A 22,927-nucleotide genomic window follows, 5' to 3' on the forward strand; every position below is an offset into this window, starting at 1 on the left:
ACAGTTTGTTTGTCCTTCTCCACTTTAAGCCCCTCTGTGAGCCCACCAGACACAACTGATAGTGGATTAGGAGGGATTATGACCCCAAGGCTGTCTGATAGGCATTTAAAGATTTTGGTCCAGAATGATGTTAATTTGGTGTAGGCCCAAAACATGTGGTCCAGTGAGGCTGGAGCTCGATTGCAATGTTCGCAGGTTGGATCTTGCCCTGGAAACATTTTGGACAATTTTAAACGAGAGAGATGTGCTCGATATATAATTTTAAGTTGAATAATTGAATGCTTTGCGCATGTGGAGCTCGAGTGAATTCTCTGCATTGCTACCTTCTACTCCTTTTCTGAGATACTGAGTGAGAGATCCTTTTACCACTGTTCTCTGGAATCTTTGAAAGGGAGGGACTGTAAAATAGTTTTATATATTACAGAAATGCTGTCCGAGTCCTCGAGACTGAGCAATATTTTTTCCGGCACAGAGGTAGGTGTGAGATGAGGAAAATTGGGCAGGTTCTGTTTAATAAAGTTTCTAATTTGAAGGTACTGAAAGAAATGTGTTGCTGGAAAGTTACATTTGGAGTGTAATTGTTCGTAGGATACAAACCCATTGTCTATGTACAGTACTGCTCATTTCTAACCATAATCGTTTTAAATTAACATACGCGGTTTATGTACAGTCAGTCATTCCTATAAGAAATACAACACAGAGATGGATTGCATTTTTTTTTGTCTCATCAATTTTACAATGATGAAAACTAGGAGACATACCGAGTAATACACCCTCTGCAGTTCGCATACCAGGAGAAGGTGGGAGCGGAGGATGCCATTATCTACATTGGGTACGGAAAGTATTCAGACCCCTTTCAATTTTTCTTTTTGGCCTTAATTCTAAGCGGTATGTGTGGAGACAACCAGGCACTGCTCATCACTTGTCCAATACAGTCCCCACAGTGAAGCATGGCGGTGGCAGCATCATGCTGTCGGGGTGTTTTTCAGCTGCAGGGACAGGACGACTGGTTGCAATCGAGGGAAAGATGAATGCGGCCAAGTACAGGGATATCCTGGACAAAAACCTTCTCCAGAGTGCTAAGGACCTCAGACTGGGCCGAAGGTTTACCTTCCAACAAGACAATGACCCTAAACACACAGCTAAAATAACGAAGGAGTGGCTTCACAACAACTCTGTGACTGTTCCTGAATGGCCCAGCCAGAGCCCTGACTTAAACCCAATGGAGCATCACTGGAGAGACCTAAAAATGGCTGTCCACCAACGTTTACCATCCAACCTGACAGAACTGGAGAGGATCTGCAAGGAGGAATGGCAGAGGATCCCCAAATCCAGGTGTGAAAAACTTGTTGCATCTTTCCCAAGAAGACTCCTGGCTGTATGAGCTCAAAAGGGGCCTTCTACTAAATACTGAGCAAAGGGTCTGAATACTTAGGACCATGTGATATTTCAGTTTTTCTTTTTTTAATAAATCTGCAACAATTTCAAAAATTCTTTTTTTTTTGTCTATCAATATGGGGTGCTGTGTGTACATTAATGAGGGAAAAAATTAATTTAAATGATTTTAGCAAATGGCTGCAATATAACAGAGTGAAAAATTGAAGGGGGTCTGAATACTTTCCGTACCCACTTTATATGCTACACCAATCCCTCTCCCACTTGGACAGAGGCAGTGGTGCTGTAAGAATTATGTTTTTGGACTTCTCTAGCGCCTTCAACACCATCTAACCTCTGCTCCTCAGGGACAAGCTGACAGAGATGGCAGTAGATTCACACCTGATGACATGGATCATGGACTATCTTACAGACAGACCTCAGTATGTGCGTCTTGGGAACTGCAGGTCTGACGTTGAGGTCAGCAGCACAGGAGCGCCACAGGGGACTGGACTTTCTCTGGTCCTGTTCAGCCAACATACATCAGACTTCTAATACGACTCGGAGTCCTGCCACGTGCAAACGTTCACTGACGACTCTGCTATCGTGGGCTGCATCAGGAGTGGGCAGGAGGAGGAGTATAGGAACCTAATCAAGGACTTTGTTAAATGGTGCGACTCAAACCACCTACACCTGAACACCAACAAAACCAAGGAGTTGGTGGTGGATTTTAGGAGGACCAGGCCCCTCATGAACCCCGTGATCATCAGAGTTGACTGTGTGCAGAGGATACAGACCTATAAATACCTGGGAGTGCAGCTGGACGATAAATTGGACTGGACTGCCAATACTGATGCTCTGTGTAAGAGAGGACAGAGCCGACTATACTTCCTGAGAAGGCTGGCATCCTTCAACATCTGCAATAAGATGCTACAGATGTTCTTTCAGACGGTTGTGTCGAGCGCCCTCTTCTACGCAGTGGTATGCTGGGGAGGCAGCATAAAGAAGAGGGACACCTCACATCTGAACAAACTGGTGAGGAAGGCAGGCTCTATTGTAGGCACGGAGCTGGACAGTTTGACATCCTTGGCAGAGCGACGAACGCTGAGCAGACTCTTGTCAGTCATGGAGAATCCACTGCATTCACTGAACAGGATCATCTCCAGACAGAAGAGCAGCTTCAGCGACAGACTGCTGTCACCGTCCTGCTCCACTGACAGACTGAGGAGACCCCACACTATGCGACTCGGGGGGTAAACGTTAACATTATACAAAGTTATTGTCTGTTATACCTGAATTGTTATCACTCATTAATTTAATATTGTTCTTTATCAGTATGCTGCTGCTGCAGTATGTGAATTTCCCCTTCATAAAGTATCTATCTATCTATCCACATGTCTCCAATTTAACTAAGTCATCCTACGTACTGATAATAGTGTCACTTATTTCTTGGCATGGAACTTTTTGAAGGTACCTTCAATGAATGACAGTACAGGTAGGTCTCTGATTATAGCAATTCTACAGATACGAACGAGCACATAAAACACCCACATTTTTCTTTTCAACTGAATTTCAATTAACTTTCACCAAGTGACTTATGGACAATGTGAACTAGTTCTGAAGCAAATGAGTATGTAGCAGCCATCACTTCAAGTAAGGGATAGTACAGTACAGACTTTGTGACTTTTTTTTTGATTAATGTGTGTTTTTGTGTGTTTATATTCACAATAATCTCTGGCACGGTATAAGTAGTGCACAGTTGTCACCTGGCAGATTAGGAAAGTGGTAGAAATCACTCCCTAGAATTCCCAGTGTCCTATATACACATCCCAGCTATGCTGTCTCAGGGAGTACAGCTGCTGGGAAAGAAGAGGTGACACTGGAGTGATCACCGTGCAAAGACAGCACACATCAGCCATACAATACATTCTCTCGCAGACAGGCAGGTGAATGGCACCTGGCTGTTTAGCTGAGCTGCTGCTTGTAATTCCCAGCATTCTAAGTTAGCCTTACAGCCATATCATCTCAGCTGCTGGGTGGGGCACGACACTCTGAGAGGTCCCTCCTCAAAGACTGTGACTTTCTTGGCATCATTTGGCCTTTTTTAACTTTGATGTTCTGTGCCATAATCAAAACCTGTAGATTGTTTAAGCAATAGGTTGACATACGGTTACATTCCCTGGTTCAGTTTAGCCTAAATTATTTGTTTTGTGATATCAAGTACACAAATACACATCCTTACCTTAATGCAGATACCGCAACCTATGCAAAGTGATTCTGAAATCCAAACGATTTTACTCTGGGGTGTAACCTCTATACAAAGTTTACCTATAAAAAAAAAACAAAAACAAAAACAAACCACATTATCGGCAAATTTCATATGCAATATCAAGAAGCAAAGTCCAGGCACGTGTTTTGGCTGCTGGTTTCCTGCATATACAGTGGGTATAGAAAAGAATCTCCCCTTTGAAATATTCCCATTTTGTATCCTTTACAGTCTTAAATGAAGACACACAAACAATATTTTTCCAGCTTTTCTTACTAAATGCAATCTCTAACATCCAAGTGAAAGAAATCACAGCCACAGTTCAGAAGAATTATAAAAAATAAAAAACAAGAAATACCGAGATTAATATAGGATCCCCTGCCCCCTAAATTCACTCAGGCATAAGTGCCCACCATTCCCATTGTGGTTACTGGCTTCCTTCCACCTGTGCTCAGCTGTAATGCGTGCGATTAGTGAAGCTGTTCCTGGTCCATTCATTCCCTTGCTTGGTAGAGCAACTGACAGCAAACAGCTCACTATGGGTGGCTGACCACTTTCAAAAGATCTCAAGATAGAGTTGTGGGCAGACATAAAGCAGGAGATGGGAGACAAAAAAAAATCTCAAAGGCTTTATCAATCCTAAGGAGCTCAGTCCATCATGAAGTGTTTGGTACTACTAGGACCCTCCCTGAATCCAGCCGTCCCTCCAAACTGGATGGAAGAGCATGTAGGAAACTGGTAAGAGAGGCTATCAAGAGGCCAATGGCCACTTTGAAGGAGTTACAGGATTTTATGCCAAAGATTGGTCATTGTGTGCATGTGACAACATTTTCACAAGCGCTCCACAATTGTGGCTTGTTCGTGAGAGTCACACTTCTCAAGAAAGGCCACATTAAGGCTCGTTTGAGCTTTCCCAGAATGCACCTTGAAGAATCTGATGCCAAGTGGAAAAAAGGTCTTATGATCAGACGAGACCAAAATCAAAGTATATGGCCTCAATACCAAACGGTCCACCAATGCAGCTCACCATCCACAACAAACCATACCTACAGTAAAGCATGGAGGGGGCAGCACCCTGTCGTGGGGGGCCTGGGGCTCTCGTTAGGGTAGAAGGAGAAATGGAGGGGGCAAAATATCATCAAATTCTTGAGGAAAACCTGCCACCCTCTGCCAGAAAGTTGAAGATGGGCAGAATGTTCACCTTTCAACATGACAACGACCTGAAGGACACAGCAACATTGAGCACACAGTGGCTGAAGGAGAAAAAAAGTGAATGTCCTGGTGTGGCCAGTCAGAGCCCAGACCTAAATCACACTGAAAATCTGTGGAAAGATCTGAAGATATCAGACCACCAACACTCACCAGCCAATGTGACCGAACTTGAACAGTTCAACTGGAAACAAGAGTGGAGGGCAAATATTGAGTGGGCTCAGTCGAGGTGTGCAAAGCTGATAGAGAAAAGTCAAGGCTGTCATTAAAGCAAAAGGAGGGTCAACAAAATGAGATTGACATGGGGGGGGGGTGGTCCTTTATTAATCTCAGTAGGCCTTGTTTTTGATTTTTTATAATTTTTCTGAACTGTAGCTGTGATATCTTTCTCTTGGATGTTAGAGGTGGCACTGAGTAAGTAAAGCGGGGAAGAAATATTTTGTGTGTGTGTTTTCATTTAAGGCTGTAAAGGAAAAAAAGGGAATATTTCAAAGGGGGGGATTCTTTTCTATACCCACTATATATTATATATACATACACACAGATAAACACTCTAATATACTGTATACGCCCTATATATTCACACATACAGGATCTCCAAGGAATTACTGTTGGAGAAATACAGAAAGAAAGTAGCTAGCATCCTTGGGTCACCAAGTCTCATGCCACCTCCATGCCAAAAGATTATTTTGAAGGCATGCCAGTAAAAAAAAAAAGCCTTTCTAGCCATTTAACCACAAACTTGAGTGCCTTGATTTTGGCAAATGCTACTGGAACTTTAAGTGGAACCGTGTTCTATGGTCAGACAAAACAGAAATTGGCCTTTAAGCAACAAACACTCAAGGTGGGATTGGTATAAAAAGGATGGCTATACCAAAAAACAATCTGATCCCCACAGTAAACTACAGTGGACATTCTCTGATGTTGTAGGGCTGTTTTTCCTCCAGAAGCCCTGGGAGCTTTGCTAGAATACCAGGAGATTTTAAATTGAAATCTGGTTGGCTCTGCCAAGAATCTAAAACTGGGGTTAGGATTAGTGTTCTTCCAGCATATCAATTAGGGTTAGGGTTAGGCACATCAATGATCCAAAGTCCATGTCCAAATTAATACAAAAATGGCTAAAGGAACACAAAATCAAGCTACTGCCATGGCCGTCTCAGCCCCCAGAGCTAAACCCCATTAAAACCTGTGGGGTCAACTGAAGAGGACAGTTTTACAAGGGAGGACCCAGAAGAACCCTGGATGGTACAAAGTTACTCTATTAAGAGGAATGGTCTCAGATTCCCTGCCCTATCTTCTCCAACGATATAAGATGTTATAGGAGAAGACTATAGGAGAAAACAGGAGTGCTGTTTTATTGTCAAAGGGAGGTTGGATAAAGTACCAGGGCACACATGGTTTTCTTAAAAATAACTATTTCTTGATGAAGAATTATTTTTTCTCAAAAAAAATATACTTCAGTTAAGGATTACTCTCAGTGTGAGATTAAAGTTAATTGTTTTTGGTAACCTTTCTTTTTTAGCTAATCTAATATGGAGTGACAATCGTAGAGCTGTTATGATCCAATGTATACCATTAAGTCCAAATAACACACAGGACAGTATTCTGTTGCCATCTACTGAATTAAATAACATCAGCCTGAAAATAGTCATGAATATCTGAAAGCGTTTTGCCATTCTAAGCTAACTCGTCAATATTCATTAATAAAGAAGAGTCGTGAAAGAGAAAAACTTATCTTGTTGTGATCCTTTACTCTTACAACCCTCTACATCAGAAATGTCAAACACGTGGCCCGCATGACAGATCCTAGTTAGCACTAAACTTCTACAAAATGTTTACTATCATTTGTGATTGAATCATTCTGCATCTTCGGCGTTACTTATCGACTTTTCTTACTTCCGCCTTCTGACAAAAGCACGTTTTCCCATGGCATTACAGTACCGGAAACGTCATCTGCTAGTATACAGTGGTGTGAAAAACTATTTGCCCCCTTCCTGATTTCTTATTCTTTTGCGTGTTTGTCACACAAAATGTTTCTGATCATCAAACACATTTAACCATTAGTCAAATATAACACAAGTAAACACAAAATCCAGTTTTTAAACGATGGTTTTTATTATTTAGGGAGAAAAAAAAATCCAAACCTACATGGCTCTGTGTGAAAAAGTAATTGCCCCCTTGTTCAAAAATCACCTAACTGTGGTGTATCACACCTGAGTTCAATTTCCGTAGCCCCCCTCAGGCATGATTACTGCCACACCTGTTTCAATCAAGAAATCCCTTCAATAGGAGCTGCCTGACACAGAGAAGTAGACCAAAAGCACCTCAAAAGCTAGACATCATGCCAAGATCCAAAGGAATTCAGGAACAAATGAGAACAGAAGTAATTGAGATCTATCAGTCTGGTAAAGGTTATAAAGCCATTTCTAAAGCTTTGGGACTCCAGCGAACCACAGTGAGAGCCATTATCCACAAATGGCAAAAACATGGAACAGTGGTGAACCTTCCCAGGAGTGGCCGGCCGACCAAAATTACCCCAAGAGCGCAGAGACGACTCATCCGAGAGGTCACAAAAGACCCCAGGACAACATCTAAAGAACTGCAGGCCTCACTTGCCTCAATTAAGGTCAGTGTTCACGACTCCACCATAAGAAAGAGACTGGGCAAAATGGCCTGCATGGCAGATTTCCAAGACGCAAACCACTGTTAAGCAAAAAGAACATTAGGGCTCGTCTCTATTTTGCTAAGAAACATCTCAATGATTGCCAAGACTTTTGGGAAAATACCTTGTGGACTGATGAGACAAAAGTTGAACTTTTTGGAAGGCAAATGTCCCGATACATCTGGCGTAAAAGGAACACAGCATTTCAGAAAAAGAACATCATACCAACAGTAAAATATGGTGGTGGTAGTGTGATGGTCTGGGGTTGTTTTGCTGCTTCAGGACCTGGAAGGCTTGCTGTGATAGATGGAACCATGAATTCTACTGTCTACCAAAAAATCCTGAAGGACAATGTCCGGCCATCTGTTCGTCAACTCAAGCTGAAGCGATCTTGGGTGCTGCAACAGAACAATGACCCAAAACACACCAGCAAATCCACCTCTGAATGGCTGAAGAAAAACAAAATGAAGACTTTGGAGTGGCCTAGTCAAAGTCCTGACCTGAATCCAATTGAGATGCTATGGCATGACCTTAAAAAGGCGGTTCATGCTAGAAAACCCTCAAATAAAGCTGAATTACAACAATTCTGCAAAGATGAGTGGGCCAAAATTCCTCCAGAGCGCTGTAAAAGACTCATTGCAAGTTATCGCAAACGCTTGATTGCAGTTATTGCTGCTAAGGGTGGCCCAACCAGTTATTAGGTTCAGGGAGCAATTACTTTTTCACACAGGGCCATGTAGGTTTGGATTTTTTTTTCTCCCTAAATAATAAAAACCATCATTTAAAAACTGCATTTTGTGTTTACTTGTGTAATATGTGACTAATGGTTAAATGTGTTTGATGATCAGAAACATTTTGCGTGACAAACATGCAAAAGAATAAGAAATCAGGAAGGTGGCAAATAGTTTTTCACACCACTGTAGTTGCAGCTGTGGCATCAGCTCCTTGATACCCTAGACTGGCCACTGGCAGAACTGACCTTCACGAGTAGTAATAGCTGGCAAATTTTCAAGTTTTTTTGCTCTAGTTTTATGTAATTTTGTTACTAGTATTGTAACGAACAGTTAGTCCAGACTACAGCTGAAGATCTGAAGTGGACGCGAGAAGTTGGTGAGTCGTTTATTAATTTTTTATTAATTTTTGAGTTTGTAAAATTAGTGCAGGTCAGGGGTCTTTTTGCATATTGGCTTATTTTACAATATAAACTTTGAAGTAAACTTACAAGTAAACTCAGTAAAGTAAAATTAGATTTTTGGAGGATTTGTTTTCCAACTTGAATTACTGAGCAATGGATTCAGTGAGCGTTTTCGTGATTTCAGTTCACACGAACAGGACTCTGCACGGCTTACATCACTCTTACAACATTGAGAATGTGCCTGAGAATATCCAAATAGAATTGATTGAAATGCAGTCAGATTCTATTCTGAAGCAAATACAACAAAGTTGGTGTGCCAGGCTTGTATGCTTACCTGCCACCCTCGTATGTGCAGATCCGTAAGTTTGCATCGAGAGTACTGTCTATATTCGGAAGCACTTACCTTTGTAAGCAATTGTTTTCGTTAATGAAAGCTACCAAAACCCCACATCGCTCAAGACTTACTGTCGAGCACCTTTCATCCCTCATAAAAGTTGCAACTGCACAAGATTTCAAGCCTGATGTTGACGAACTGGTTACTAACAAGAGATGCCAAGTGTTGGGACAAAAGAAATAGATCTCACACTGCAAGACTCCTATTTAAGGACCTGGCTAAGACTAACTGTACACTGTTGTACGGAGATTGTATGGAAATAAATTGCTTTTCTTTAAACAGTTTTCAGTATTGGAAAGAAAGCTACACTAACTTTGTATAATAGTATTTGTTACAGTGTGGCCCTCTGACGCACATATGGTAGTCGAAGCGGCCCACCGATGGTAGTGAGTTTGACATGCCTGCTCTACATGTACTTAAGTCCACTGGTAATGAACCAAACTGTCTATACGGGGTAGAGGTCATTCGATGAATTCTTTATCACAATTTCCAATCTTCCTTCAAAACTAACCTGAAAACCTCTCTTTTCCAAGTCTTATTTTCTGTAGATTTTGCTTTTCTTTCCTACATTTTGGGTGGTTGCTTTTTGTTTTCGGTTTTCTCTTATTGATACTTCAGTGCTGGTTCTGTCTTTTAATTTCTTTAATCAATGCTAAGTGTAGAAAACTTATGTTTGAGAAAGGTGCGGTATACAATAAACAGTAAATAATGTATTATAATCAAACGTAATCCTGTGTTTTTTTAAATAATAAAGAATATTAAGAAAACGTTTCTTGTATGGTTTTACGACTGGCAGTATTCCGCAGCCTTTAGCATGATGCCACCGCTATAGATCAAGAGAGAAGGACTCCTTTTCCTTACCCATTCGGACCACGGGGCAGCTCTTCTTGCATTCTTGCCTACACTTCTTGGGTTTGCATTTGTCATGGTTCACAATGGCAATCCTTGTTGGTTTCTCTGACATTTTCTGTGCTTATATATAGCCAGGCAGACTTCAAAGAGGTTCTGGGGCTCCAGTCAAACTGTTGGAAAATACAATAAATAAGTTAATTAAAAACACAAAAACCTTCCATAAATAAACAATACAACAAATGTGTCACTTTACTGAACATAAACATTCCATGTTTAGAATTAGGTGGGCATTATTCCACCATCAAAGCTTCTTGCAGTACATTGTAAGAAACCCTCTACATCAGGGGTCGCCAACTCCGGTCCTGTAGGACCACCGTGGCTGCAAGTTTTCATTTTGACACTTTCCAGAATAAGTGACCTGTTTTTGCTGCTAATTAACTTCTTTTGAGTTAATTTTAATTGATTTGTTCTTCAAGACTCGGACCCCTTAATTGTTTTTTTTTTTCTTAATTAGCAGCCAAACAATCATGAGATACAAAATGAGCCAAAACAACTGATGTCCATCATACAATATACAAAGATCTCAGGAATGTCGATCTGCTCAGGTACACCAAAACATTTTAACGGTGCTTTTAGAAAAGAGAAAATCAGCAATGTCAGAAATATCTGCTAATGCACCACAATAGCAGCAACAAGCCATGAAATTAAAGAATGGGTTTAATTAACAACAGGAATCAGCACCTCATTAACACTAGAATTACCAAAGCCAACGAAAAAACTCATAAATCCGGCCCACCTTAAATCCGTTTGCACCTCTCCGTCAGCGTCTTTTGTCCTGTAAATGTGCCGATCAAGACAAGCAGCCTGCTATCGCATCCCTCCACCGCCACAGAACATGCGCAAAGTTCTCCCAGCTCATGCCTCAATTATCTGGGAGTGTGTATTTCTGCTAATTGAAGCAAATCCTAAATGCAGTCATTGCGATTAAACCCCGCCTCCTGCGTATCTTAAACAGTAACAATAATGGCTGAGATGGAGGCAGAAACGAGTACGGTTATCAGCGATGATTTAGTGGCAAAAAAAGGTACAAATGTGACCTCCTTTGTTTGGAAATGGTTTGGCTTTAGACAAAATGATACAGAACAAAAGACTGTTATATGTAAACTTTGTAAGAAAGAAGTAGGAATGAAGAGCGGCAACACCTCGAACCTCTTCAATCATTTGAAAACAAAACACGTTATGAAGTAAAGAAGAATGTATTAAACTTCACGAGAACTCTGCTCAAAACGCAACAAAACACATCCCTGCCGCAAAACAAATCACGCTGGCGGCAACGTTCTCTCGTTGCATACCATATGAAAAAACAAGCCCCAAAGGGAAGGAAATAACAGCTGCAGTAACATACCACATTGCAAAAGATATTGTCCCTGTTGCCACTGTCGAAAAACACGGATTTCAGAAACTACTGAGAACGATTGATCCCAAATATGTAATTCACAGTTGGAAATACTTTGCCGAAGAAGCGCTGCCCAAATTATACAACGAGATAAAGGAGAAAATTCTGAATCAACTTCAGAACGTTCACCATTTCTCCACCACATTCGATCTGTTGACTAATCGTACCATGCAACCATACATGAGCCTAACGGTTCATTTTATTGAAAACTGGGAGATAAGAAGCGTTTGTCTTCAGACAGGATTTGCACCAGATGACCATACTGGAAGAAAACGATTGCGCGGGGGCTCAAAGATGCGCTTAAATCGTGGAAATTAGACGATGTGCAACAAGTGTGCATTACCACGGATAATGCTACAAATGTGATTAAAGCCGTTGATCTGAACAAATGGAAGAGACTGCAGTGCTTTGGTCACCGGCTGAATCTGGCGATTGGTATGGCGTGTGGGTGCGTGCTAGCGATGTGTCGATCACGAACGAAACGGTTCTTTGAGCCAGCTCTTTTAAGCGAACGGTGGGTTGCCGATTCCCGTTTTTTTGGAACCGATGTCTGTGTGGTGTTTGTAGCGAAACACTAAGTGCAAACATCTAATCATGGGTCAGAACACTGCTAAATTTGGCTGAATTATAAAAGGCTGGAGTGGGAAAATGAAGAGGCGTTTGGGAGCAGGAAGAGCCGATTCTTAGTGAGCTGGGCAAAATGAACCAGCTCACAACAAAGAGCCGAAATGCCCATCACTAGTGCGAGCGTGTATGAGAAATGTTTGAAAATAAATAATAACACATAATAAATATAAGAAATTTGTAATAATAAATGTAAAGTGTGTGTGTGCACGTATGAGAAATATGTTAAATTAAATAATAAATATGCTAAGAAATGGTAAATAAATGTAAATAATAGTGTGTATGAGAAATATGTTAAATAATAAATATGCTAAGAAATGGTAAATAAATGTAAATAATAGTGTGTATGAGAAATATTATTAATTAATAATAACGTAAATAATTAATAAGACTGTAATTTGTGTTTGGTGTTAGATAGAAGCATGAGAGATCCCCGCATTGAAGGGGCAATCGGTGTATGCAAAAGAACTGTTGCATGTTTTTCCTTCAGCTGGAAAAAAAGAAGGGATTGACCGCAACACAGAAAGAACTCGGCTCATAACAGAATCCCCCTACAAGATGGGGGTCAAGGGCAGCAATGATAGAGAGTGTTGGAACAAGAGAGGGCCACAACCCAAGTTCTCTCATCTGACAAGAAAACCAGACATCTGGCACTTACATGGCAGGACACAGATGTGCTAGAGTCAACTGATAAAGCTATTCGACCCCTCCTGGAATTTACAGATGCACTCTCGGCTCAGTCCTATGTTACAGTCTCCTATGTTAAGCCAGTGCTACACCTTTTTCAAACCAGCATCTTGGCTCACCAGCCAGAAGACACAGAACTCACTATGTCAATTAAGACCAAAATTCTTGATCATCTGAGAGAGAAATTTGAAGACCCTGCCACCCAGCAACTACTTAGACATCGCTTCTTTGTTGGATCCACGTTTCAAAAGATCATACATTCCTGAGGAAAAGTATGAAGAGCTCAACACAGAGTTGTGTCTGAAGTGGAGACCCTTCAACATGATGAGACCAGGGGCCAGCCTCGCTTAGCTGGGGAACTTTCAGAAGCAGCTGAAGCATCGCCACCACCAGCCAAAAAGGAGAAGCGAAGCCTTGGTAGCTTCTTTAAGAGGCCAACATCTTTATCGACATTGGCTGACAGTAATAATATTGAAGCTGAACTTTCAACCTACCTACAAGCAGCTGAAATTGACACTGAGACAAACCCACTTGCATGGTGGAAAGAGCATGAACCAATCTTTCCAACTCTCAGTCGCCTTGCAAAAAAATATCTCTGCATACAGGCCACTAGTTCGCCCTCAGAAAGGGCATTTAGCACAGGTGGCAACATAGTGAACTGCCACAGGGCATCTTTAAAGCCAGAGGCAGTTGACAGACTTGTCTTTCTTGCACAAAATTTGTGAAATTGTGTTACCTGAATGTATGTTCTTTGCCACGCTTTATTTGTTTATAAAACATAGCTTAACAAGAGCATATTGAAACATTTATTATTTTAAGTTTTTTTTAGGCAAACCTAGTAAAGTAGATAAAGCATCTACTCCTACGTCACCTAATATTCAGACAACTGGCTTTCTTGCGTAAATGTTTAGATGTGTTTCTTGCATTAATGAGTATATTTGGGTTTGTGCCTATGATGTAAAGTAGTAAGTTTGCAATTACATGTACATAACTAAAGAGCTATATAAATGTGTGGCTTCTTTAAGTAATAATAGATAGGAAAAAATATCAAAAAATATCATTGCATATCGTATATTGACTTTTTGTCCAAAAATATCGCAATTTGAATTTTGAGCCATATCGCCCAGCCCTACCTGAACAAATGTATTAGGAACGCCTGCTCCATTACAGGGCTAACCCTGGACACACTGTACTTGGTCTCTATAAGCACTACTGCGAGGGGATTGAAGAGAGCGAGAGGAAGGGGTTTGAGGCTAGTAAAGGATTGCTGGCTGGCTGGCTGGCTATGTAAAGTGCTAGAGCCTCCAACAACTTGAAGATCACTGGAGAATGAGCATCAGATGATGAAATTATGTATAATAAGTAATCTAGAGAGGACTGACGTATATACATTGGGTATAGAAAGGAATCCCCCCTTTCGAAATATTCCTTTTTTTGGCTTTACAGCCTTAAATGAAAACACACACAAACCAATATTTTTCCAGCTTTACTTAATCAATGCAATCTCTAACATCCAAGTGAAAGATATCAGAGATACAGTTCAGAAGAATTATAACAAATAAAAAACAAGATCTACTGAGATGAATAAAGGATCACCCCCTCCTAAACTCACTCAGGTGTCAGTGCCCACCATTCCCATTGCGGTTACTGGCTTCCTCCCACCTGTGCTCAGTTGTAAGGAGTGTGATTAGTGAAGCTGTTCCTGGTCCATTCATTTCCTTGTTTGGTAGAGCAACTGACAGCAAACAACTGACTTTGGGTGGCAGGCCACTTTCAAAAGATCTCAAGATAGAGCTGTGGTCAGACATAAGGCAGGAGATGGAGACCAAAAACATCTCAAAGGCTTTATCAACCCCAAGAAACCCAGTAAAGTCCATCATAAAGAAGTGTTTGGTACTACTAGGACCCTCCAAACTGGATGGAAGAGCAAGGAGGAAACTGGTAAGAGGGGCTACCAAGAGACCAATGGCCACTTTGAAGGAGTTACAGGATTTTATGGCACAGAGTGGTCATTAATGGTGTGCAAGTGACAACAATTTCACAATTGTTGCTCCACAATTACGGCTAGTTCAGGCGACTTCTCAAGAAAGGCCACGTTAAGGCTCGTTTGAGCTTTCCCAGAATGCACCTTGAAGATTCTGATGCCAAGTGGGAAAAGATCTGCTGGTCAGATGAGACCAAAATCAAACTATTTGGCCTCAATACCAAACGGTCCACCAATGTAGCTCACCATCCACAACACACCATACCTACAGTAAAGCATGGAGGGGGCAGCACCCTGATGTGGGGGGCCTGGGACTCTCGTTAGGGTAGAAGGAAAAATGGAGGGGGCAAAATACCATCAAATTCTTGAGGAAAACCTGCTACCCTCTGCCAGAAAGTTGAAAATGGGCAGAATGTTCACCTTTCAAAACAACAACGACCTGAAGGACACAGCAAAATTGAGCACACGGTGGCTGAAGGAGAAAAAAGTGAATGTCCTGGTGTGGCCAGTCAGAGCTCAGAGCTAAATCACACTGAAAATCTGAAGATATCAGACCACCAACGCTCACCAGCCAATGTGACCGAACTTGAACAGTTAAACTGTAAAGAAGAGTGGGGGGCAAATATTGAGTGGGCTCAGTCGAGGTGTGCAAAGCTGATAGAGAAGATTCAACAGACTCAATGCTGTCATTAAAGGAAAAGGGGGGACAACAAAATGACATTGACATGGGGGGGGTCCTTTATTCATCTCAGTAGGTTTTGTTTCTGATGTTTTATAATTTTTCTGAACTGTAGCTGTGATATCTTTCACTTGGATGTTAGAGGTGGCATTGAGTAAGTAAAGCTGGGAATAAATATTGGTTTGTGTGTTTACATTTAAGAGTGTAAAAAAAAAAAAAAAACTGGAATATTTCGAAGGGGGGATTCTTTTCTATACCCACTGTAGGAGGCCAGCAGTAGGTTACACAGATGTGGACTAATTGGTACCCCTCCACGACAAAAGAAACACCCACAAATGTCTATGAAACAACTTGAAACTAATAAAATTAATTGGAACCTATTATTGTTAAATTCCATATTTAACCAAAAAAAGACTTGGCTTTAGAGTATCGATTCAACAGAATATTTCAAAAGAACACAAAATGAAAATGGCATGGACAATGATGGGACCGTTAACCTTGTATCTGGCTACTCAATCACAATCAATTCCTGAAGCACTCCATGAGACCTCTGTGCCTGTCCTAAGATCGTTTGGCCCATTCTTCCTGAGCAAACTATTCCATCTGGGTCAGGTTTGAAGGGGGCCTTCTCCAGACTGCATGTTTCAGTTCCATCCATAGATGGAAGATAGACAGGCAACTTCAGAAGACTCCAAAGTTGTGTTCTTAGCCATTCTTGGGTGCTTGCAGCGGTTGGAGGATCCGTGACCTATGACTGAGACAGAGCTTTCTGACACTGGACAGTCATTTCACTCCAGAATGTCTTGTGTAGGAAACAATGAAATCTCAAGACTAACAAACTCAAGGCAATCCATGCAAGTCATATACAAGCAGCGCTAAACCCTAAAGGAGAGCCCACCATGTTTAACAGTAGTTTTGAGATTCTTTTCCTTGAACACTTCCTTTTTTTTTATCTATGGACACAAAGCTGATGCGACTGGTCAAAAAGCTTACGTTTTGTCTCATCTGTCCAAAGGACATCCTCCCAGAAGCACTGTGGCTCGTCAATATGCATTTTAGCAAATTCCAGTCTGGCTTTTTCTATGTTTTTATTTCAACAGTGGAGTCCCCCGGGATCTTCTTCCATTGAACCTATTGTCACTCGAACAGCTGCGGATCAGACACCGATGAACCTTGACCTTGGAGGCTGGCTTTTATCTTTTCGGAAGTTGTCCCTGGCTTTTTTCCTATCATTCTCATTAACCATCTGCACATTCTGGGGTCGGGCGGCACGGTGGCACAGTGGGTAGCCCTGCTGCCTCGCAGTTAGGAGACCTGGGTTCTCTTCCCATGTCCTCCCTGCGTGGAGTTTGCATGTGCTCCCCGTGTCTGCATGGATTTCCTCTCACAGTCCAAAGATATGCAGGTTTGGTACATTGGCGATCCCAAATTGTGTGTGCCCTGCTGTAGGCTGGCGCCCTGCCCAGGGTTGGTTTCCTGCCTTGCGCCCTGGTGATTGGCTCCAGCAGACCCCCCGCCCCCGTGACCCTGTAGTTAGGATATAGCGGGTTGGGTAATGGATGGATGGACATTCTGGGTTCAAGTTTACTCTTGCAGCCATGTCTGGGGAGGCTGGCTATAGTCCCACGGACCTTAAACTTTTTAGTAATATTTACAGCTGTTGTCACAGAAACATCAAGCTGTTTGGAGATGGTCGTCTAGACTTTGCCTTTAACATGCTTGTCTATAATTTTCTTGCTTATCTCCTCAGACGATCTCCTCTCCATGTTCAGTGTGAGAAACACAATGACAGCAAACAGCCGAGCTACTTCTCTCCGTTAACTCTTTTAGGGCTGATGTCGACTTTTGTCAAAATTCAGGAGTAGAGGACAGTAATCAGCTGTAATCTGCAACAAAACTTACCGTTACATTTTAGTTTGACTCTCTTTGCTAGAAATAAAGTTACAAAGCTCTGTTGATTTAACCTCAATTCCCTGCGCGTGCATAAGTAGCGAAGAGCAAACAACCTCTAAAATGACATCTGGTGAGAGACCAAAGCGAATATGCAAAGCAAAATACTAATAATTTCGTTGAATAGGACTCTGACTTGTCAGACTCCGAGTTTGATGGAAGTAATCTGGAGATGGATATCAGAATTGAAAGTGAGGTACCAGCATCATCTGATCTGTCTCCAGGTGATTGTGGCGCTGAACACTTTCGTGTAGCTGATGCGCCTACAACAGCGTTTGCCTGGGAGGACCACCACTTATGATGACAAGAGGTACAAACCATATTGTGTCACACTGAGACCGCTACCACCACCCACCTGCTGTGCGAAGACAGCCAGGCAGCTGGCCCACCGTGCATTCCTGCTGACCATCGAGGTACCCCCATGCAGCCACTGCCACCAGTGACGCCATATATGCGCCAACAGCAGCCACAGCACATAGCAACAGACGTTTTATGTTGACTTATGTGTGAAACCATTGCTTTTTGTGCTTTTCAGAAAACTGAGTTTTTTGGAAAAAAATATTCAGCCCTCAAAGAGTTAAAACAGGCTGAATGACTGATTGCACAATTGGAGACGTGGGATACGAAGAAAACAGCTAGTTTGAAAAATTTGTCAATTATTTATGATTTTTTCTAGTGGCACCAACAAATGTTTTCAGGTAATTTCAGTAGATCTTTGTAGAAAAAGCAATAATTTACCTCTTGTCACACTTTGCTTTACTGTACTTGATGACAAGTCAAAGGCATGCAGGCATACAGAGGACAACTGGTTTTGATTTAATCACTTTCCAGGAGACATACAGTGCATCCAGAAAGAATTCACAGCTCATCACTTTTTCCACATTTTGTTCTGTTACAGCCTTATTCCAAAATGGATTAAATTCATTTTTTTCCTCAGAATTCTACACACAACACCCCATAACAAAAACGTGGAAAAAGTTTACTTGAGGTTTTTGCAAATTTATTAAAAATAAAAAAACCTGAGAAATCCCATGTACATAAGTATTCACAGCCTTTGCTCAATACTTTGTCGATGCACCTTTGGCAGCAATTCCAGCTTCAAGTCTTCTTGAATATGATGCCACAAGCTTGGCACACCTATCCTTGGCCAGTGTCGCCCATTCCTCTTTGCAGCACCTCTCAAGCTCCATCAGGTTAGATGGGAAGCGTCGGTGCACAGCCATTTTAAGATCTCTCCAGAGATGTTCAATCGGATTCAAGTCTGGGCTCTGGCTGGGCCACTCAGGGACATTCACAGGGTTGTCCTGAAGCCACTCCTTTGATATCTTGGCTGTCTGCCTTAGGGTCGTTGTCCTGCTGAAAGATGAACTGTCGCCCCAGTCTGAGGTCACGAGCGCTCTGGAGCAGGTTTTCATCCAGGATGTCTCTGTACATTGCTGCAGTCATCTTTCCCTTTATCCTGACTAGTCTCCCAGTTCCTGATGCTACCACCACGCTTCACTGTAGGGATGGTATTGGCCTGGTGATGAGCGGTGCCTGGTTCCCTCCAAATGTGACGCCTGGCATTCACACCAAAGAGTCCAACCTTTGTCTCATCAGACCAGAGAATTTTGTTTCTCATGGTCTGAGAGTCCTTCAGGTGCCTTTTGTCAAACTCCAGGTGGGCTGCCATGTGCCTTTTACTAAGGAGTGGCTTCCATCTGGCCACTCTACCATACAGGCCTGGATTGGTGGATTGCTGCAGAGATGGTTTTCCTTCTGGAAGGTTCTCCTCTCTCCACAGAGGACCTCTGGAGCTCTGACAGAGTGACCATCGGGTTCTTGGTCACCTCCTGACTAAGGCCCTTCTCCCCCGATCACTCAGTTTAGATGGCCGGCCAGCTCTAGGAAGAGTCCTGGTGGTTTGGAACTTCTTCCACTTACAGATGATGGAGGCCACTGTGCTCATTGGGACCTTCAAAGCAGCAGACATTTTTCTGTAACCTTCCCCAGATTTGTGCCTTGAGACAATCCTGTCTCGGAGGTCTACAGACAATTCCTTTGACTTCATACTTGGTTTGTGCTCTGACATGAACTGTCAACTGTGGGACCTTCTATAGACAGGTGTGTGCCTTTCCAAGTCATGTCACATCAACTGAATTTACCACAGGTGGACTCCAATGAAGCTGCAGAAACATCTCAAGGATGATCAGGGGAAACAGGAGGCACCGGAGCTCAATTTGGAGCTTCATGGCAAAGGCTGTGAATACTTATGTACATGTGCTTTCTCAATTTTTTTTATTTTTAATACATTTGCAAAAATCTCAAGTAAACTTTTTTCATATTGTCATTATGGGGTGTTGTGTGTAGAATTCTGAGGAAAAAAATGAATTTAATCCATTTTGGAATAAGGCTGTAACATAACAAAATGTGGAAAGAGTGATGCGCTGTGAATGCTTTCCGGATGCACTGTACATTAATACCATTTCAATTGGCTGTTAGGGGACCAACAAATGTGTCCACATCAACCCATTTTACACAAAAGAACTTAAGCATCTGCGGCGGGTTCTGGAAACCAATCCTCTGTGGATACAAAGGGACGACTGTACTAGTACTACAGTATAGTTCAGTGTTCATCAACCTCTCTGAGGTCGCTGCCTACTTTTTCCTCATGAGCGTCATTGGTGCCCTCCTTTGGTAAGCTGATCATCAGAGCGCGTGTGGGTTACTCCTTGGTAATTCAAATGCCATCGTTAGAGCGGGAGGGGGTTTGCCACTGTGATCCACTACCAATATAAACAATAGCAACTCATGACCCACCGGTGGCAGTCCACGACCCTGTGGTTAAGAAACACCAGAAAAGTTCATATACAGGGTGAGCCAAAATGAAGTACCACATTTCTCAAGGTCATTACACGAGGTAGAGGCAGCCGAGTGGGGTGGGTGAGGGTCCTACGATAGGCAATCCCTTGAAGTTTTCAATCGGCCACATGCCTTGGTCCGGTGCATACCACTGCTTTTGCTGTCAAAGTGTTCATCAAAAACAACAAATCCATCACCACTACGCAACACGACTTCTGAACGCACTTCAGCATTCCTCTTGATGGCGATGTCCCAAATCGCAAAACAATTCTTCAGAGGGTGGCTAAACTTAGACAGACGGGTACAACACTGAACAAGAAATCTCATGGCGGTTTGAACACCTGAAAACATCCAAGCTGTAAGGGTATCAATTTTGGAGTCTCCTAGACGTTCAGCCTTAGGCATTTCCAACGCGTCTTTGTGAGGAGGATTTTGCAAAAGGACCTTAATTTCCATCCATACAAAATGATGGAAGTGCAGGAACTCACCAAGAGAGACTGGGAGAGCCGTAGAGAGTTGTGTGCCAACATTCTGCAAACCGTTTACCGAGATGCTACCGTCATGTGCGGCGACGAGGCACATTTAAATTTAAATGGTTGTGTAAATAAGCCAAACTTTTGCTATTGGGCTGAAGCCAAACCTCATAAACCTCATCAGAGACCCCTGCACAGTGAGCACACGTGTTACAGTTTGGTGCCCCATTTCAGAATTTGGTATTGTAGACCCTTACTCTTTTAAGGAGTGGGGGAGCAACAGTCATCGTCACTTCAGAACATTACATTTAAATGGTAGAGAATTGGAAGATATGGACGTGGTGGATGCCTGGTGTCAACAGGATGGAGCAACAGCTCATATGGCGTGAAGATCCATGCAAGTTTTGCGGGAGATGTTTCCGGGGAAGCTGATCTCCCTGCGCGGCAATGTCGGGTGGCCTTCACAATTCCATGCCATTTCTTATCTCAAGTTGAAGGTATCCACACACCGACCTTAAAACCTGGAAGCTTTCAAGAATGCTATTTGCCTCGAAATTGCTGCTATTTCCCCTGAAACGAGTCATGCAAGCGTTCAGAAATCGTCTCAAAGACTGTATTGCTAATGATGGCCAGAACCTTGAAGACACCATTTTTAAAACAAAGTGGGGGGAAAAAAAATCTATTTTGTATACCCTTTCTTGTGTCATAATAAAATGCATTTGATCTTGTAGTATTTTTGTCGAATAAAAGTTTGAAATTTGGTACTGCTTTTTGGCTCACTCTGTACTATACGCCTATATAATCCTTCACTCTCATTCTGACTGCTCTTTAGTTTAAGATAGGCCATTCCGGAGTTTACTTAAAGGGAAATTGTGGATATTTACAGTATTCAATGAGCTTCTGTACAAAAACAAATTTCCCCTTAGGAACAAATAAATTGCTATCTACTGTCTAGGCAGCAGGAGGAACAAAACTGCAATCGATCCAGGATGGCAGCTCAGTTCCTCACAGGTACATATGCACACATTCACACTCACTCACTTGGTGCCAATTTGGAAGAAAAACGAGAATACCCAAAGGAAAACCCCAAACAAACACAGAGACAGCATTTAAAATCCTGGAACACATTTGTTATGTGAGAAGTTTAAAAAAAAAGGTACAGATTATATTGTTTTCTGAGGTTATTTCAGCAAAAAAAGGATAAAGATGGTGGGGCCACCACATGTTCTCTGCAAACGAGTATGAAATTAGGGTGGGTAAGTCAATACAAGCCGGGAATTTGTTGTATACAAGAGTCATGCTGTCACAAATAACTGCTAAATGATTATTATCGCTTGTCACACTATAACTGGACTTGCAGATGGCGACCAAAACGCTGCCGTCTTTGATTAGGGCCACTGGCTCCTGCTGACACTCGCTGGTGACGAGACACTGACACGCGTCACACATTGGCACCACGCACGAGCCTGATGGGCGAATCCGGCCAGCATTAACTTAAAACGTAACGTCGGCATCCCATTGAGTCAGATTTCTAAACTCCATTAATTCCTCAGCTATTCCGCCGATGGTTTACTCTACTGAAACCGCGTCATTTCGTCGCACTTAGCGTCTAAAGCCTACGAGCAAAGATGACGCCAGCTCGAACTCGTCTGGATTAAAACCGTCATTAACTTACGTAGTCACCACCCAACACGCCGCACCGATTCTCGTTCCGACTGATCATAACGGAGTGCCTGCTGACGTAAGGGTCCGGCCTGCACCATCGAGGCCGCCTAGCAGCTAGAACAGCGTTTCACATGGGCCGAGCCGGTTGAGTTTGGGCCGCGGCTCATACGTTAAATCAAAGAAACACGCCACCGTCACACGCGCATTCGCGATCACACTCACCCTGGTGTTGCCTTCTGCTTCTGGTTCCCCCGGCGTGATAACTGTACGTCCGTAGCTTTTTCTTCTCCCTTCTCTACTCCTGCGCAACGTGTTCTCTGCAGGAGACAGAGAAAGCCGGGAACCAAGATGGTGGCAGAACACGCATGCGCAGAGCGCTGCAAGTTTGTTTTTTTTCGCCACACCTCCCGAATACAAAAGAACGATCAGGATTGGCTGAGGTGATCAGTTTTGCCATTGAATAGAGCCGAGAACGGGGAACAGGCAGGGATTAACCGACTCACAAATGGAATAATAATAATAATACTAATAATTTTATATAGCGCTTTTCACACATAAAAATACAGCTCAAACTACTTTCCATCGATTATAAAAATTATTTTAAAATCTCCTCACAGTGGATTGAGAAAGTTTTCAGACTCCTTCACTTTCTACACACTTTATTGTGCTGTAGATT

The 22,927-nt window shown here is 42.4% G+C and overlaps 1 protein-coding gene across 1 annotated transcript in view; it reads right to left on the bottom strand.

Moving 5' to 3' along the window:
* Nucleotides 1–22,624, bottom strand: part of abce1 (ATP-binding cassette, sub-family E (OABP), member 1) — an 80,143-nt gene extending 57,519 nt beyond the window's left edge. The window contains exons 1-3 of the mRNA XM_039750198.1: nucleotides 22,474–22,624; nucleotides 9,902–10,062; nucleotides 3,617–3,702 (exon numbers count right to left, since the gene is read on the bottom strand). Coding sequence (XP_039606132.1) covers nucleotides 3,617–3,702; nucleotides 9,902–10,004 — 189 coding nt within the window. The 5' untranslated portion in view covers nucleotides 10,005–10,062; nucleotides 22,474–22,624. The remainder of the gene's footprint in view (nucleotides 1–3,616; nucleotides 3,703–9,901; nucleotides 10,063–22,473) is intronic.
* Between the last annotated feature and the right edge of the window lie 303 nt (nucleotides 22,625–22,927).

Source organism: Polypterus senegalus, chromosome 4 (genome assembly GCF_016835505.1).
Source record: "Polypterus senegalus isolate Bchr_013 chromosome 4, ASM1683550v1, whole genome shotgun sequence".
In the NCBI taxonomy this organism is placed as follows: Eukaryota; Metazoa; Chordata; class Cladistia; order Polypteriformes; family Polypteridae; genus Polypterus; species Polypterus senegalus.